Source organism: Eumetopias jubatus, unplaced genomic scaffold (genome assembly GCF_037043125.1).
Source record: "Eumetopias jubatus isolate StellerSeaLion01/CBP00866 unplaced genomic scaffold, mEumJub1_p1.0 scaffold_1, whole genome shotgun sequence".
Taxonomy (NCBI): Eukaryota; Metazoa; Chordata; class Mammalia; order Carnivora; family Otariidae; genus Eumetopias; species Eumetopias jubatus.
Window position 1 is genome coordinate 81,394,080 of NW_028274807.1, and position 18,877 is coordinate 81,412,956.

The following is an 18,877-nucleotide window of genomic DNA, read 5'->3' on the forward strand; positions in this document are numbered from 1 at the left end:
AATTACTAAAAAAAAAAAAATCAATTACTTGCCTACATGACAATCTGTTCCTAACTCAGAAACCTCTCTCTCGAAGTCCACTTAGAACAAGGTACCACCTAAAAGACATCTCCACCTGGTCATCCCACAGGCATCTCAAATTGTGTATGCCCAGATAGGAACTTGTCATCTCTCCCTACTCAAGAGTCCTCCACCTCAACCCCATACATGTTGGTGCCCATGTATTCTTTTTCAATGAATAGTGCCCAACCTGAAAATCTGGGATTCATCCTACATTCCTTCCCATCCATGTTCTACCTCTAATCAGTCACCAGGTCCTCTTGTCATTTGGATCAAATTCAAGTACTATTATCTTAAAAAAAAAAAATCTTTCTTCTGCCCTTCCCCACCTCTAATGCCCTAGTGCAAGCATTTATTTCCTTTGCCTGGTCTCCCAGGCTCCATGGTGAGCTTCCTTACCCAGATAACTGATATGACTTTCCTGCTCTCACTCAGTGGTCTCCATTGAGAGAACAACAAAGCTCTTCTAAACCTGATCTGAGCCTGTGTCTCTTTTACTGTATCTCCTACCACACTTTTTCCTGGCCCTGTACACTTGGCCAAAGCAAACTATCTGTGGTTTCTGAAAATAAATAGCTTTTCCGCTTTCCTTCTTTTTGTACTCCCTTAGCGATATTCTACCCTTTTCCTCTGGACAAACTCGTCTTCCTCCAGGTCTCATTTTCCCTCAAAATTTTCTCCTGACCTACCTAGGCACTTGGGCTCTATTTCAATGATTCCAGGGTACTTTCCTCACACCCCAGTACAGTATCGATAACAATATATCACAATTGTTTTCTTTTCCATTAAGTAAGCTTTTTGAGGATAGGGTTTTGTTTTTTTCTGGTATCTCTGCATCCACACAAACTAAAATAATGTCCAATGCAGAGTAAAGCTCCATTGATATTTGTTGCTGAATGAATGACTGAAATGTAAAAGGTTGAGTCATTATGAAAATTTTACTCTAAAGCACAATCACTGATTTGGGAACGAATTATTTAGACTGTTTTGCTACTTACAAATCACTTTCTTTTTTTTTTTTTAAGTAGGCTCCACACCCAGCATGGCACTCAAACTCCCAACCCTGAGACTGAGTCGCATGCTCCACCTACTGAGCCAGCCAGGCATCCCTACAAATCACTTTCTAATTTTTTTTTTTAACATTTTATTTTTGGGGCACCCGACTCTTGGTTTTGGTTCAGTTGTGATCCTCAGGGTCGTGAGATCGAGCCCTGTGTTGGGTCCCACGTTCAGTGCAGAGTCTGCTTAAGTTTCTCTCTCCCTCTTCCTCTGCCCCTCCCCACCACGCACTCTGTCTCTAAAATAAATAAATCTTTTAAAAAAAATTATTTTTAAGTAATCTCAACACCCAACATGAGGCTCAAACCCACAGCCCTAAGATCAAGAGTCACACGTTCCACTAACTGAGCCAGCTGGGTGCCCCTCCAAATTATCTTTACATCACCACCATTGGGTATCAAGGAAGGCAATTACGGTATCCCCATTTTACAGGTAACAGAGGCTCACCAGACAGGCTGATTAGCTCAGGACCACAGATCCATTAAAGGGGTTTGACAGGTCTACTGACTCCCAAGTCCAGTACTTCAACTTTTGTACAGGTTTTATACAGGCTGCCAAGTAAGAAGGGAGAGAAGACAATAGAGACACTAATCCGAAGTTGCCATTCTCCAGCTAGCCAAGACCTTGGACTACAAGGGGGTCTGCAAGGCTCCAAGGCTACAGACACAGATTAACGTAATAACGGCATAGGCTTTGGAGTCAAACAAACTTAGATTCCAATCCTGGCTCCAACACTTACCATGTGACCTTGAGTAAGTTACTGAACCTCTCTCCAAACTTTATATTCCTCACCAAAACACAGGGATAATACCTACCTCTCAAAGCTGTTTTGAGATCTCTGAAGTATGTAGAATAATTATTCTTTCAACATCTATCGAAGACCTAGTAAGTGCCAGGCACTGCTCGGAAGCTAACCCCACAGAGAGTGTTGGTTAGTTACCACGATTACCTGGCAGGGCCCTATGCTCTGCAGCGCATCCAGAGGGGCCCAGGCCCCAGCTGGCAGCATAGCTATACTCATACCAACCCCACCAGGAAGGAGCACTGAAGATCAAAGGTGACTGCATTCCAGGAAGGAGGCTACTCCTTTTTCCCATTGCTACACTAAGACGAAGGTCGGGGTCAACCTTCTTTGGTGCACCCAATTTCTACAAAGACAGCACAGAAGTAGATGTGATCAAATCTCTCCAAGAGCAGCCTTCCAAGAGAGACAGAGGATCACAAGCGATAAAGATGTCCCTTTCAGGGGCACCTGCGTGGCTCAGTCGGTTAAGCGTCTGCTTTTGGCTCAGGTCATGATCCCCGAGCCCCAGAATCAAGCCCCACATTGGGCTCCCTGCTCAGCGGGTAGTCTACTTCTCCCTCCACCCCTCATCCCGCTCTCATGCTCTCTCTCAAATAAACAAAATCTTAAAAAAAAAAAAAAGATGTCCCCTTCATTCAGTAGTACATAAGTTTAGAAAGTAAGGCTGACTCCGTTGCTTCTTGGAGCAGGGATCCTTGGCCCCAAGTCAGGGAATGACGGGGTTGAGGTGGGCATGCATTGGTGGGGCTGGGGTGGGAAGAGGATCCACAGCCCCTTCGAAAGTTATTTGTAACAGTTTGTATTACAATTTGTGTATATGCACCTCCTAGAAAGAAGATCCCTTACACTGATCAGCTTCTCAAGGGTCCATGCCCCTAAAGATGAAAGGAGGTATCCTTGGTGATGGGATTCATCACTATTTTAAGATGATTAGGAAGGAGGGGAGGGGCGCCTGGGTGGCTCAGTTGGTTAAGCGACTGCCTTTGGCTCAGGTCATGATCCTGGAGTCCCGGGATCGAGTCCCACATCGGGCTTCCTGCTCAGCAGGTTGTCTGCTTCTCCCTCTGACCCTCTTCCCTCTCGTGCTTTCTATCTCTCATTCTTTCTCTCTCTCAAGTAAATAAATAAAATCTTTAAAAAAAAAAAAAGAAAGGAGGGGAGAAGGGCAAGGAGTTTAATTTGTTCCATTCAGGACAGCCTCCCTGCTAGCCTAGGCTCAGAGCTGCTATAAACAATGGCTTCTCACATCAACTCCCCACCCCGGTCAGGCCTCCAGCCACAATACCCCAGAAAACACACATAGAGGGACCTTGGGGATAAAGGTCTTTATTCAACAAAGTTATCTCACTCGGTAACAAAATAACAGGAGGTTAACAATTCCCCCAAAGGTCTGGAGCAGCGGCCACGGCTGGCAGCAGGAAGCACAGTCCGCTGACATACCAGTGGCAGCTCAGAGCCCCTGGTAGCCACTTAGAGGTCATAGTTGGGGTTCTTCCGAAGGATAACAAAACCTTCCAGAATGGGGGTGACAGGAAGAAACTCCTCAGTGGCCAATTCTGCCCGTTCCCCGTGGGCCAACAATACTGGGGTTGTGTGTGTCTGGAACCCTGTGATAGTCTTAGGCTTGCCGGCCTGGCCCACCACATCCACTGCCTGTAGGGTGAGAAAATTGAAATGGGGGTGTAGCAGATGGGGGTGTAACAACAACCCAGTGCCCATACCAGTTTCAGAGAAGCAGGTATGTGTGCACTCTCCAAGTTCTGGAGCCCTCCCATCTGTTCAACCCCTCACCTGGCCCACACGGACAGACACTGGCAATGGCCGCAACTCCTCATCGAACGTAACCAGCATCCGGGGCTGCATGGCAGCCACCAGCCCATACAATACATAGTGCGATTTGCCCAGGATTACTGAGGGAAGAACAGAGGACAACAGTCAGATGCATCAAGGTAGGCCTGACCTCAACCTTGGGACCCCACTCCAGCCCTGACTCTTGAACCCCTTATTGGTTCAGCTGAACCCACATCCCTCCCCTCATACACCATACCACATACCAGAGATACTCCCACCTTATTCTGCCCACAGACTACGGACTTAATAATTAATTTCCCTCAGTCACTTAGGAACAGACACTGGGCTCAGCATTTCATCCTCAAAAAAAAAAAAAAAAAAAAACTCTCTGTAGGCCAGATCAAAAAATGTGGGAGATGAGTTTCAGAAGGCCCTTCACAGGCCCAAAGAACATCAGGAACCCAGAGTGGTACGGAACTAACTTGGAGTCTGCTCCTAAATTACAAGGTGGCCCTGGTAAGTAAGGGTGCCACTATAGGAGTCTTGACAGCAACTCACTGTTACGGACATCCAGGAAAGAGACAAGCACTGTGAGTAGCCCAGCCACGGCCACTTGACTCATAAGCTGCCGGTCACTGTGGTAGGGGCAGAGGGTGAGTGTGCCCTTCCCTAAATGTGTCAAGCCCTGGGGAAAAAAAAAAAAGAGAGAGAGAGAGAAAGAGAGAGAGAGAGAAAGTAAAGGTCATATCTGAGGAGACATCACCTAACCTGGCCATATAGAAATCCCACAACTCATTCACATCCTCCCTCCCAGACAAACTCAAGGTCCCCCTCATGTTACCACATCTCCCCCCTTCCATCACCACGGATACCTCCCTTGGCACACTCGGAGGAAAAGAGCTCTACTCTTTACCTGTGCCAGGCGCACCATGAAAAGGTTGTTGGGGTCCTTGGCATGATATTGGGCTAACTGGCGCAGCATCGCAGCCAGACGGGCATTATTGGTACCTGGAAGTGTTAACCAGCACGGACTTGGAAAAAAGGCCTTGAACATTCCTTTAGCTACTTCTGATCTTTTTTTGACCGATACTCACCGCTGCCCACCATGCCCATGGCGAAGATGGAGTTGTAGGAAACTTCTGGGTCAGCATCGTGAGAGAACTTGCTTAGGGTATCCAGGATATTGAGTCGTGGATTTGAAACAGAGATTAGGGCCAGTGCTAAAGGCACAGCCCGTCGGAGAGTAGGCTCCCCATACCTCAGCTGGCGATAAAAGAAAATAACAGGAGCATCACAGGAAGCGCAGAACAAACTCAGCTATAGGAGCAGACTGATGAGTAAAAGGGGACTTAATCACGTTTTGGGGAACAGGCATATCACCAAAAGACTACTTCTCTGCCGAGAAGACCCGTCAGGAAAGTCTCCTCTGGGGAACTCCAGGCACCGACACCAGTATACTCCGGCCTTCTCCACGCGGTACTCACCAGGTGGCCAAAGGTTCGCAGCGCCATCTCTGCACCGATCTCCTCCCCCATGGCAATAAGGGCAATCCCCAGCACAGCCACTCCCTGCGATGCAAGAGACCGCAGAGCCCAGTCAGCTCACCCTGGGCTCAAGCCCCGCGTGAGAAGAAACAGCTGTCCTGTGGGGGCTCCCTCACAGAACGCAGCCTCGCATCCTCTCAACACGCAGCACCACCTGGAGGGGCTCTGAAACGAACGCAGCCCCAGCCGCCCTGCCCGCCTGCACACTTATCAGGAGCACCCGGCTGCCCACAGAACCTGATGCGCCCCCATGTCGGCAGGGCCCTCCTTCTTGTCTTTGTCCTTCTTGTCCTTCTTGTCCTTGTCTTCCTCTTTCTCCTTGGAGTCAAAGTGTTCGCTACAAATATGCAGCAGCTGCTGCACCTTCAGTACGTTCCCGGAGCCTGCAACACGGTGGTAAGGGTGAGAGGGGCTAAAACGAAGGCACCCCCCCCACCCCACACCCACTCCCCCCCCCCCCAAAAAAAGCTTATTTCAAGAACAGGAGCAGCTGAAGAATCTAAAGCAGGTCAGAACAACTGAGAAAGGAGAATAAACAGGAAGAAAGGTCCAAGAGAGAAGTGAGGCGTCACCGGGGCAGCACGAAGGCGCACACCTGCGTAGGCACACACATCCACTAGCGTGTTGGCAAAACTGCGGAACGGCTCGGACACAACCTCCAGCGCCGCCAGGATCGCCTCGATGGCCTCGCCCTTGCCTACAGGACAGATTCAAGGCGTCACGAGGACGCCTGCTCCCATCCAGCAGTTTTTAACACACAAGCCCTCCCTGTTGTACCCAGTTCCTGTCGGCCTTTGCCCAGAGAGATATCCCCTCACCCAGATGGTTGAGGCCCAGTCCGAGAGGAAGCCAACGGGCATAGGTGTCCTTGAGCTCAGTCTCTGACTTCTCCATGATGGTCTGAAGGATAGTGGAAGTGACATCTCCATTGCAGGATCCCACTGCTATCATCCCACAGGCTAGAGCTGTCACACCTGCCACCTAGAGATAGGAAAATCAGTATCATACATGGTAAGCTATTGAAATAGCTGTTTAACTATCCTGATTCAAGACAGCCAATTCCTACAGGCCACACTAGGTAATAATGCCTTTCTGATGGTAAGTCAAAGAAAGTAACAAGAGCAACCACTCACTGAATATTTACTATATATCAGCCACTATGCCAACTGTTCTGTGTACTATAAACAATTAACATTAACATTTAACCCTCACAACCCCATGAAAAAGGTCCTGCTGTTATTCTTTTAATGATGAGGAAAATGAAACCTAAAGGGATTGTGTTACGTGTCCGAGATCACACTGCTTATAAGCAGAGGTGGCATGATTTGAACTGAGGTCCTTCTGACGAAAGCTATGCTTTTAGCCACCATACTATATGTATCCATCACTAGAACGACTGCATAATTAAGAAAATTTAAGGATGGGGGTGCCTGGGTGGCTCAGTTGGTTAAGCGTCCGACTCTTTTGTTTTGGGCTCAGGTCATGGTCTCATTAGTCATGAGACCTGAGCCCTGCGATGGGCTCCACGCTCAGTAGGGAGTCTGCTTGAACTTGGAGATGCTCTCCCTCTGCCCCTACCCCACTCGGGCAAGAATGCGAACCCTCTTTAAAATAAATGTATCTTTAAAAAAAAGAAAGAAAGAAAATTTAAGGTAGCCAATGACTAAAACAATGAGTGAGAAAGAATCAGCCATCCCAAGCTGGATTGAGTTACTCCCCGCTCTAGTCTGAGTACTTCCTCACGGACCCCAAGGGCTGGAACTCAATATCAAAATGTTAGCTCTTTAGCCTCAATACCACCTGAGGTTTAAAATTCCAGCTCCAAAAGATTTCACTGAAGTGATACACACATCCCCCATAAACACCCACACACACTTCTTTCACTACTTATCACAGAGAGTGGTAAGACTCAGAGCACCTTCCCTGCCTCCCCTAAATGTCCAACAGCCTCTCCTCACCTCCATACTAGACTTGGAATCTCCCATCACAGGGAGCAGCAGTGTTAGAACATCTTCACGATTGGAGCCAGCATAAGCCAAGCCTAGCCTGCAAAAGCCAGGAAGAGGCAGTCCCAGACACACAGCCAAAGACAGGACAAGGAAGGTACAAAAAGAGGATTGGTCATTTTTTCATCATTTCAATAGTCACCAAGGGCCAAATACTCAACAGACAGGGTGGTAGTCCTTGGCAACACAAAGGTGAAAAGGACCCAGTTCCTGTTTTCACAAAGCTTACAGGTTGAGTACTCCCACAAGAAGCACCAAGAAGCCTTACCCAAAGATGGAACCAAGTCTCATAGTGTTGCTGTTGTGAAGAACATAGTCTGAGAGCAGTGCCAGAGCGGGGTCACACTCATTCCGGACCCCAGAGTTCACGATGCCACAGGCCAGAAGGGCTCCTGACTGCAAAATGCAAACAGATTCTTCACTCAGGTTACTCTACCTTCCACACCACAACGGACACTGTAATTTCCACCTTACCTGGAGTTAAAAACCAGGTTCACCTTATCAATGAAAAGGAGGCCCTGAGGGCCCTAGAACATGGCAGGAGAATGTCCCCATTAGTGGGCTATGCCCAGACCAACCTTGATGTAGTCCTCAGAGGAGTACAAGTACTTGTCAATCTGGGTGAGGCCACCATCCACATCCCACAACAGAATCATGCCAAGGGATGCAGCTGCACTCAACATTCCTATACCAAGGAAAAAACCTGTCAGTCTTAAAATGGTCCCACCCTAAGAAAGTTGTTACAAAGAGCTCTGTAAAAAAACAGCCCTGGGGATCCCTGTCACATTAACACATGAACCTAGAAGGATAATAGAAATGAACAAGGCAACACAAAGATAAAGTAGCCACAAAGTTATACCATGGTCTTTGTTCTTGTAAAGCCATTTGTTGCCGTCATCAGTCAGCAGCTTGTCCTGGCCAAAGGCGGCGTTCACAAAACCATTCACAAAAGAAGAGGCCAGGTTCATGCGGGCAGAGTCCACTTGAGAGCCACTGCCCCCAAACCCTGCACAGGAGGGAGAGGAAAGAAAAGGAAAAAAGGTAAGAGTAGGGCAAGGAAGGAACACAGCACGGTGGCTGCTCTCTGGCTCTGAACTGGCCACTTGGGATCCTCTATCTATGCCCCCAACGGTGACTTGGAGAAAAGGTACGTGTGAATTTTTAGCTCTATGGGATAGATAAACATGTTGGGCCAAGCCATCACTCCAAATACAAGGGGCATAATTAAGACTCCTCCAGTCCTGGGCGCCTGGGTGGCTCAGTTGGTTAAGCGACTGCCTTCGGCTCAGGTCATGATCCTGGAGTCCCGGGATCGAGTCCCACATCGGGCTCCCCGCTTAGCGGGGAGTCTGCTTCTCCCTCTGACCCTCCTCCCTCTGTCTGTTCTGTCTCTCATTCCCTCTCAAATAAATAAAATCTTAAAAAAAAAAAGACTCCTCCAGTCCTCACACACATGGAGATGACTACTCACTGTTGTTCTCTAGGTGGGTTTTATAGATGTCATCAGGCACCTTGGGCTCCATGATGTCCAGCTGAAGAGAAGTCAGAGAGTCACAACTGCTCCCCCACTATTCCGCCACCACTGTCCCTTCTGCTATCCCACTGAATGGCGATTCTAACCAAGGAGAGTCTAGTCAAAGTTATAGTCAGGGAGGTGAAATGCCAGGTAGAACAACAAACAAACCAACAAAAAAGCCTTGATGGAAAAGGGCAAAGAGTCTCACCTCCCGAGCTAATGCCAAGAAGTTGCTGTTGAGCTGTACATTGGACATGATCTCTGTCAGGTCCTCATACTCCTCCACATCTTCACTAAGCTCCAGAAACACCCCATGCCGGCCAAGCATGAATGCCATCTGCTTCTGTACTACCCTGTGGGAGAGAGCCATCACATCTGCTCAGCCCGCATCCATTAAGAAAAGTCCCTCCAGCCTTAATCAGAAACTACAGGTCCCAGCTCTTCATGCAAATGCCCCATCCATGAGCTCATCTCTTCCTTTGCCAGATTCCTCCCTACATACACATCCTTGCAGGAGGTGAAGATGTCTTCTACCAGCTCCATGTCATTGAGCATCAACGCCAATCTCAGAGCTTCAGGAAAGCGACTGAACTTTCGGAACACACCCAATGCACATCGCAGGAGGGCAGAATTCTCAGGCTCAGGCACGTAATTCACACAACTACAAAGATAGATATTAACAAAGCAGTCAGGAAGTTCCAGACATTCATTTACCCTATTTAATTCGCCTCAAAATGAACACAGAATGCCTACTATATACCAGGCATTTTGCTAGATGCTTGACTACCAAGGAGACATGAAGTCTCCTTCCTCAACAAGCTCACAGAGCTCAACAAATCAACTGCAGCCTGATGCTAATGATGCTGAGAGAACACAGGAGGCACAACTGAGAGAAAAATGCTGGGGAGGCCAGGCCTTCCAGCCACCGCCACCACGTTCACTCACCTGGTAAGATAAAGGCAGACCTTTGCATATGCGTTCTCGTCGATGTCCTTCTCCAGCATATCCACCTGCTCAATTTCCATGAGCAGGTCACAGGCCTCGTGCTCTGCATTGTGGGCCATATTGTAAGGGACGATCTCCTTCACCAGGGTCAGCAGTGGTTCCCGTTGTGTCTTTTCCGCATCATCCAGCTCCTGCCACTCCTTAGCCACTTCCCCTGCGAGATGCCTACGGATAGCCCAAGACCATTAGGGGGGTACAGCTTCACAGGAAGCACTTCCGTGGCCTAAGGAATTCAGTGTTTGGGAAATGCAATACTCTCGTACTCCAAGACAGAACTCACAATTACGTCTCAGAACCCCTTTGGATTCTCAAGAAGGGAAGGTCTTACCTGACATACTCATGACCCCAGGATGCCAATTCCTCCTGGGAACCCACCAGCCGATACTTGAGGCACTCACGTTCCCCACTCATGGTCATGGCCAAAACAGAGATGATGTCAGCAGCAAAACGCTGTAAAGAAACCAATGCTTTCAAGTCAAATCCAGGGTAAGGGGAGTGGACATTATGGAGTTAAGACTACTGTCGCTATTCCCCAAGTTAAGTTGTAACTATCCACCAATCTTTGTGTTAGAAATTTACATACTTTATGTAAGCTAAGCCTCAAGATAACTAAGGTTGGTGTTGTTATCTCCCTTTTAAACCAATATGGCTGAAAAATTATAACAAGGGGAGAATGGAGAAAGATGGAGACTCTTGAGTTTTATCCTAGTTGCAATAATAAACTATTAAAAGGTTTTAAGCAGAGAACATTTTCACAATCTAAAAAGATCCTTGTGACTGCTACATGAAAAACAACCTGTAAAAGTCAAGATCAAAAAGGAGGCAGACAGTTAGGAGACTGCTGCAGTTGTCTATGTTGACTGCAGATTTCCTGGATTACCCCTGTACTAATAGAGAAATGATTGAACTAGGGGTTTGTTTTTTATTTTTTAAAGATTTTATTTATTTATTAGAGAGAGAGAGGGAGTATAAGCAAGGGGAGCGGCAGGGAGAGGGAGAAACAGGCTCCCACCGAGCAGAGAGCCTGACACAGGCTTGATTCCAGGACCCCGGGGACGCTCAACCGACTGAGCCACCCAGGCGCCCCAGGGGTTTATTTTAGAAATGAAACAAGTGAATGCACACGGAGTATGAAGGAAACAGAAAAATCAAGGTTAAACATAAGTCTAAAATAGATCACAAGTGGCGCCTGGCTGGCTCCAGTCAGTAGAGCATGTGCTCTTGATCCTGGGGTGGTGAGTTCGAGCCCCGCCCTGGGCACAGAGATTACTTCAAAAAAAAAAAAAAAAAAGAGAAATCCCAAGATCCACCATAAAAGACAGAAACAGTGTATTTTGAGAAGGCAATCCTCCTGTCAGCTCTTATGCCAGTATTTTGACTATTATAGCTCAGGGCAACCGGCTTGGATCTCAGAGGTCTGTTAGGCTTCCTCTGATTCCCCATGAACCCCACGGTCTAGATGAAAAGGAACTTTTAAGCTAGGCCTCCACCATCTTCTGAAACAGTTTACCTTATTCTCCCCAGGGGCCATGTTCTCATAGATTTCCTTCAGTTTGCCATAGTGTGGACGCAGAAATTTGAGAGGCTTGGGCACTGAAGTCATCGAAGTTGTAGAAGATCGAATTTGCCTCCGCAGTTCCTCCAGGGCTGGTCGGTACAGGGATGTGTCCTTCTCCTGATCAGATGTTAGAGCTCAGAGTCACATCTCTCAAGTCATAACCCAGAAGTGTTTAATTAACAACTCCCCTAGGAAAGTAACTGTGTCTTACTCATCTGTGATTCCCCAACTCCCTGCTCATTGCCTGGTACAAAAACAAATGATCCCAGTTAAGAGTTGAAGAAAAAAGCTACAGAATCTTTCAAATATCCTTTGTAATTCTTTTCTCTCACAACACCGTCACAACGCTAACCCTAAACAGTCCGTCTTTCCTTATATCTCATAGAGCAATTGTTGCCCCCAAATAGAATGAAACAAAACAGGCAGGAAAGATCCAAATATGTACCCACTCATGTCAACACCATGACTCACCCCCAGTCGTTCCACGAGCATCTCCAGTTCATCCTGAAGTTGTTTGTCCTCTTCAGACTGAGGGTTGGGGGAAGAAGTTCATCAAGAGAAGAAATCCCAAACACATCCTCCTCCCATTCACCCTGGGGAAGGTAGAGAGTGAGCCTGCCTCCTTAGGAGGGACCAGGTGGACACGGAAAGAGAGCAGGAATGGCACCCTGGCTGTTCGACCAGGCTGCTTGAATGCCGTACTAAAAACAGGGGTTGACAATGACCAGCCCGGGCCCATCTCACCAGTCGGTGGTGAGGGCTAGTGGGGTCGGCGGAGGCGACAGCGCGGAAAGGAAGATGAGGGGCAGAGAGTGCCAGGACCCCCGAGGATCGCCCCATCCGCCCTCTCCCGGAGGCTGCGGGGCCGTTGAGAGTCGTGCCCAAGGCCTGCGGAGCCGCGGTGACTCAGCCCCGCGGCCTCCTCCGCCGGGTCCCGGGGCCGCGCCTCACCAGCTCCTGTTCTTTGTCCTTGTCGCCGGCATCCCGCCGCTCCTTGCCGCTCGGCTTCTCGTCCGCGACGCCCGGTGCCGTCGCTGGGGGTTGCTGAGGCTGCAGCGGAGCCTTGTCCCGGCCACCCTCCTCCATCTCCGCCGCCACTACCGGCCGGCTGCGCGCGCACTGCTCGCACCGCCCCGTTTCCCATATGGCTTTGCGCACGTGGCCCACGGCGTGCCCGCCTCCTGAGCGCGCCTGAGACCGGAAACGCGCTGGGACCCACCCACTCCCGCCACCTGGGAGACCCCGCCCTCGAACCCCGCTCACCGAAGAAGCCCCAAAAGTACAATTTCTGGTCCCCAGCGCGCGCTAAGGCACTACCCCGGCTTGGACTGTGAGTTTCCTGAAGGCCACGCGACCGTGCAGTCTGTGATCTGAGTCCACTAGCTGCGCTGCGGTAGGAAATGAACAAGCTGCGAGCCGAGAGACCGCTCCTAGGGTCTCCTCTCAGAATAGTACCCACAGTGACACCCCGGTTGGCTGCGTGGTGGGACAGACGAACGAGATTCTTCAAATCTGGCTTGCTTGATTGCCGTCTGTGTGAAATCTGTAATCTGTATCTACTGCCCCCCACACACCACGGCGGAATATTAACCTCATAACGTGTGTGTCGTTCCCCCCCCGCCCTCGTTGAAGGAGAGTGCTCTGATATTACCGGGAGGATACGGCTACCATCTTAAATCCACCTGCGGAGCCTGGTCGAAATCAATAAATAAAATATAGTCCTATGCTCCAATGCTGAATTCTGGAATTAAAAACAGATCAAGGCAAGGTCTTTGCCTTCAATCTCTGTCTTTTGGTCTGCCTCTCCCTGTTTTGACTTAGAAGGGGTGTGACGGACACTGCTTATGTTAGAACTAATTTTGAACGATACATAATGTTCTCACAGCCTTTTGAATTTGGTAAGGCTGTGTCCATTTCACGGAGGAAATCGTGTAGTAAGTAGTAGAATCAGGATTTGAGCCTTGATCATTCAGTGTTCCAAGCTCTTGATTGTTTCAAGCAAACCTCCATGTTTCTTCTTCAGTCTGGGCTATGTGTATGCATCCAGAAGGTGAGAAAAGAGGAAGTAACTCCTCTCCCTCATCTGGTGGGAACACTCACCATTTGGCATGGAGCCTATATTGTGGGTTCTGAGGCATTAAAGAATGCAGAACGTGTTTGTTTTTTAAAAAAACAGCTAGCACAGCATGGTTAGCACTGAATGAATGTTGGCTAAATATATGTATAGATATAAATGTATAGCCCATTTTAAAACCTGTTGTTTTCATTCAGTGCTTGGATTCTGGGGACGACCTTCCATTTCCATCACCAGTGGTTTTCCTGGCCCTGGTCCGCTGACAGAAGTTGGGCAGTCGATGGCTGTTCTACCTATTCTATCTCTGGCTTTAAGATGTCCATACATTGTCATGCTTTCTTCAGTCATCTGTAGATTTCTCCTAAATCTCTCCTTTTTCCATGACTTCCTTCTATTAGATCTCAGATTTTGTCTTTTATACCAGTTGTATCCCAACCAGTACCTTAGAGGAGATCGGGTGATGTTGTGGCTCAAAGCACAGTCTGTTAATAGCAGATGCCTCTGATAAAAAGTATATGTTTGTTGTACTATGTTTCAACTTTTTTGAAATGTTTCAAAATCGGGGGCCTGGGTGGCTTAGTCGGTTAAGCATCTGCCTTCTGCTCAGGTCATGATCTTAGGGTCCTGGAAACAAGCCCCATGTCAGGCTCCCCACTCAGTGGGAAGTCTGCTTGTCCCTCTGCCTCTGCCCTTCCCCCTGCTTGTTCTCTCTCAACCCCCCCCTCTCTCTCAAATAAATAAATAAAATATTTTTTAAAAAAAGAAAGAAATGGTTCAAAATAAAAAGGGTGGGGGCTCAGTTGTTTGGGCGACTGCCTTCGGCTCAGGTCATGATCCTGGAGTCCCAGGATCGAGTCCTGCATCGGGCTCCCTGCTCAGCAGGGAGTCTGCTTCTCCCTCTGACCCTCCCTCCTCTCATGTGCTCTCTCTCTCTCTCTCTCTCATTCTCTCTCTCAAATAAATAAATAAAATCTTAAAAAAAATTAAAAAAAATAAATAAAAAATAAAACCACATGAAGCCTCTCACTAGCTGGGATACTTGGGCAAGCTTCCGAACCTCTCCCAGCCTGGTTTCTGCCTTTATGACATGTGAGTAATAAAGTATCTCCCTTGTAAGTTGTGTGTTGAAAATGAAATGAGACAACATATATAAAGTGCCTCGCTGGGTTTCTGACAACTGGAAAGAAGCCAGTTGTCATTTTCCAACCACCTCAAATCTGCAGGGCAGAGATATTCTTGTCCCCTGCTCCCCACTTCCAAGTACTCAAGCCTCCAATCCTCTCCAGCCAAATACACATGTCTAGCAGTTATTTCCAAGGCCACAGGATAATACTGATGTCCTGCCTCCCTCAAGCTTCATTTCAAATTGCCCTCCCAGAAGCACTCCGTCCTACCATTTGGCCAAACTCCCAGCCTTGTGGCCAAACTGCTCTCTAATCGGTGGCATCCCATCACCTGTCCCTTTCCTAGCACCTTCCTTCAAATTGCATCCAGAAGCTACCCATGCTGTCCCCAAACTCATGGCTTGAGCTGTAGAGCTACACATCTTATGGTTCCATTCATTTGAGAACCCTGCAACCCAAAGCATCATTTACGTAACACCTGAAGTGCTCCTGGCAGGACACAGCATTGCAGCATTTCCACTGGGTTCCTGTTTTCTTTGTGTGACATTTCTCAAATAGATTGCACTGTGACCCTTCTGACTTTTAATCCCCAGGACTGACTGGATGTTACAATCTCCTCTTTTCATAAGTACTGTTACAGCTTCCCTTCTTCAGACTCTCACCTCTCATCATGCCCCTTTCACCTGATCACCCTATCACCATTTCTGAACATGCCTTGCCCCTTCAGGAAGATTGGCCTTTTCACATTGCTATTCCTTCTGTATAGAATGCCCTCCACTGTTTTCTAGCTAGCAAATTCTCCCATCCCCTGTACTACAGCTCAATGTCGCCTGTCTAGGAAGCTTTTCCTGTTCTACTCTTCAGGTTATGCATTTCTTCCCTGTGCTCCCACCATGCTTGATACATCTCTCTCTCTCTCTCTCTCTCTCTCTCTCCCCCCTTAGACTCTGAGCTATTAGAGGACAGGAACTGTTTCTTATTCATCTTTTGTCGCTAGCACCAACCTAATGCCTGGCTTGTGGTAAGCCTTGATAAATATTTATTGAATGAATGAATTCATTTTGCATTCATCTTCAGATCATCTTTACGTATAATAATGGCTCATCGGGGGCTCTTTAGAGCTCGGAGCTGGGCATCGAGAAACTGTTGGGATTCTCTATTTGTGAGTCATGACAGGCCCACTGAAACTGTGCTTATTTTATGAGAGACTGTCTTCCAAACTAAAATTTCCAGAGTGCTTCCAAGTGTGAAATCACACTGTTTGACATATGTTGCCTTATTTTGCGTGGGAATTGGTCAAACTTCTCAATGGGACAGTGTAGGGTATGGCCCAGCACCTTACCAACAACTGCTCTCATGTGTCCACCCAGGAGCACCACCCTTTTTTCCCCCTTCTGCTTTAACACACCAGAGCATATCACAGATGCATATTCATCAGTTTGTCAGGGCCACTAAGGGTGAAGGTTACATCTGTCAGCTGAGGTTCACCTTGCCTTGCCTCTGGAACCAAGCACCTGCAGAGTGTTCAACAAACAGGTGCTACCTGGCTTAATTTCAGCTCAACATGTGTTTAGGTTTCCTGCAGCTACCTGGTTGTCACATATGCCTGGTCAAGGAGAACTGGGTGACACGGAAACGCACCTGCTAGTGGTGGTCTGTGCAATGACACTGACCAGAAGACAGATTTCTATGCATAAGTCTAAACTCAGTCATGACCTAGAAGAATAAATGGTGGAGATTAAGAGCATCCAAGTTCCACATCTGACTTTAATGCAATCTGTCCTATCTGACATTGGAAGTTATGTAATTTTTTCTCTTAGTTTCTCCATTTATAAAATAGACGCAGTTACAGAACCTTCTTATAAGTTGTTGTGGGAACTTAGTGAGATGATTTTAAAGTGCTTAGCACAGGCTTAACAAAATAGGGACTCAGTAAATGAAAGCTGACCTTTGACCTTTTTGGAAATAGGGAGTTTCAATGCATAGTGGCCCACTGGTCAGCATCCTAAACTGGCCTCTAAAATCAGTTGTAGGGGCGCCTGGGTGGCTCAGTTGGTTGGGTGACTGCCTTCAGCTCGGGTCATGGTCCTGGAGTCCCGGGATCGAGTCCCGCATCGGGCTCCCTGCTCGGCAGGGAGTCTGCTTCTCCCTCTGACCCTCCCCCCTCTCATGCTCTCTCTCTCTCTCTCATTCTCTCTCTCAAATAAATAAATAAAATCTTTAAAAAAATAAAATAAAATAAAATCAGTTGTAAAGGGATGGGCTGCCAAGCCTCTCTCCTCACTCATTAAGATCTCTGACATTATAAATCTTATTCTCTCTGCAACACCTAAACTTCACATGGCATTTCTTAATATTTGCTAACCCCATGAATTCACTACTTAAAACACTAATGTTGAACTGGTCCTTGGAGATCATCTCATCTAACCTACTTATTTCACAGAATGCTAAGGATACTGAGACCTGAAGAGGGGATGAGCCATGCCTAGTATCACACAGCTAAGAAGTTGCAGAGCTGGAGCCAGAACCAGGTTTCCAGATGGGATGGCTCTCCTCTTTCCAATACACTTTGCTGTCCCTCCCAGAGTCATGCTTCCAGAGGCTCAGCCATGTTTTCCCTCGGTCTTAGGGTTCCTGAGGCCACGGTCTTCTTTTCTGAGCAGCCAGCGCCTCCAAGTATGACAGGGGCCGACATACAGCTCTTGATGGGGCTAGGACACAGGGGCAGGAAACAGACTGTGGGACACATGTACCATCACCCAGGGCCCCAGCAGTAATCACTGCCAAAGCTTCACTTACCCTCAACAGACCCACTCCTACTTAGATTTTGGAGAACACTGAATTTTAAAGACAACTGAGATGACTCTTTTCCACCGTCACTGTCTTGCTCTGGTTCTCATTTTACAGATAAACTGAGGCTCAGGGAGGTGAGGGAACAAGCCCAAGCTCATAAAGCTATTCAATCTTCGAGTTCAAGCCAGGCCTCTTTGACTGCAGTGAAGTGCTGAGGGTTAGATCTGTAAAATGGAAACTAGAGCACTTACAAAATATGGTTGCTAGGAGGATCAGATGAGCTTGTGAAGGTGAACCTGCCAACAGAAGAGCCACCTAAGGGAAGGAACCATCTTATTCATCTCTGCATCACCAGTGCCTGGCACGCCGTTGGTAATCAATACATTTTTTTTTTAAATCCATGAATGCATAAATGAATGAATGAATGAATGAATGAATGAATAAAAAAAAATGAGCCACCTAGCAGAGGTGCCTGGAACACACGGGATATTGAATAAATGCTCCTGTCCCTCCCTTGCTCCGAAGGGTGGCAGCCAGACCCACAGTCTCTGTGCCTGGCACTTGGTAGGCCTTGATGAGTATGTGTGGTGGGGTAAGTGACTCTCAGGAGTACTGGGCATTCAAGGCCATGGGGAAATGTGTGTCTTCTCAGCCAGAAGCGGGGGTGTGTGCTCTGAGCCGCAGGTAACGGCATGCCGCCTTGGCCAGGGCTTCCCTCCATTGCAGGGTAAGGGCCACCCATCTTCCAAGCTGACCTTGGCCCACTATTAGCCAGGCTCAGTGTTAGGCCTGGCTGCATGCACCAGTGGAGGGCAGAGGCAAATCCTTCCAGCGGTAGATCAGCCAGTGACGGGGATATGACCGCCCAAGGAGGTACTCCACCCAGGCCAACTCAACTTCATTCCGTTCTTCATTCCTGCTTCTCCTTCTCTGTTTCCTTGAGGCTTCACATCTCAGTCCCCTGCGTCTGGTGACTGAGTAAATGAGTATCTAGAAGAGTGCCTGGCATAGAGTAGGCGCTCAATAAATATTGGTGGAATGAGTGAATGAATCAACGAAAACAGGACTGAAGGAAGAGACAGGCTGACTGATGTGTGTGTATTTATTGGCATAGGGTCCTACAGGGCCAAGATCCCGCCCTCCCCACCCTCTTCCCTGTAAAAATAAACTCTGTCCTTCTCTCTCCCTGCTCTATCTGCTTTTCTGCTTGGGCCAGGGAGGACCGGTACAGCCCCTGTGACCCGCATCTCCTTTACATACACACCATACATAGTTCCCCTCTGAGCCCAGGGAAACTGGGAGGCAGCAGGTGGGCTTGTAAAGGCCCTCAGGCTTCCACTAAGAGCTGAGGACAGCTGGTCTGTCAGTGAGCGTTGGCAGCGGCATTGGGAGAAGCAGCATAAGGAACATGGGTTGGGGAGTAGCCCCTGAGAGTGGAGCTGAAAGGGGCTGGGTCCACTCCCAAGTGGGCACTGAGCGGGCCTCAGGGACAAGTTCGAGAGGCACACCACCCAGGCCCTGTGTGGTCCGAGTGTGGCAGGC

The 18,877-nt window shown here is 48.2% G+C and overlaps 1 protein-coding gene across 1 annotated transcript; it reads right to left on the reverse strand.

Annotated features, from left to right (window-relative positions):
* Nucleotides 1–3,234: 3,234 nt before the first annotated feature.
* On the reverse strand, nucleotides 3,235–12,469 carry PSMD2 (proteasome 26S subunit ubiquitin receptor, non-ATPase 2). Its single transcript, XM_028100995.2, has 21 exons — nucleotides 12,296–12,469; nucleotides 11,816–11,872; nucleotides 11,297–11,461; nucleotides 10,115–10,236; nucleotides 9,727–9,951; nucleotides 9,284–9,442; nucleotides 8,990–9,134; nucleotides 8,737–8,797; nucleotides 8,125–8,271; nucleotides 7,844–7,950; nucleotides 7,534–7,661; nucleotides 7,218–7,305; nucleotides 6,078–6,240; nucleotides 5,855–5,956; nucleotides 5,497–5,642; nucleotides 5,200–5,283; nucleotides 4,810–4,978; nucleotides 4,629–4,723; nucleotides 4,274–4,400; nucleotides 3,716–3,834; nucleotides 3,235–3,577 (listed from the first exon to the last, which is right to left on the reverse strand). Exons 1-21 carry the CDS (start codon nucleotides 12,428–12,430, stop codon nucleotides 3,395–3,397), a joined length of 2,727 nt encoding a protein of 908 aa, XP_027956796.1. The 5' UTR covers nucleotides 12,431–12,469; the 3' UTR covers nucleotides 3,235–3,394.
* Nucleotides 12,470–18,877: the final 6,408 nt, after the last annotated feature.

Excerpts from the sequence above, each read along its gene's own strand:
- PSMD2 (XM_028100995.2), bottom strand. The coding sequence starts at position 12,430 with ATGGAGGAGGGTGGCCGGGACAAGGCTCCGCTGCAGCCTCAGCAACCC. Across the intron at positions 6,241-7,217 it reads ATTCCAAGTCTAGTATGGAG|GTGGCAGGTGTGACAGCTCT; the intron begins GTGAGGAGAGGC and ends TCCTATCTCTAG. Across the intron at positions 4,979-5,199 it reads TGCGAACCTTTGGCCACCTG|CTGAGGTATGGGGAGCCTAC; the intron begins GTGAGTACCGCG and ends TTTTATCGCCAG.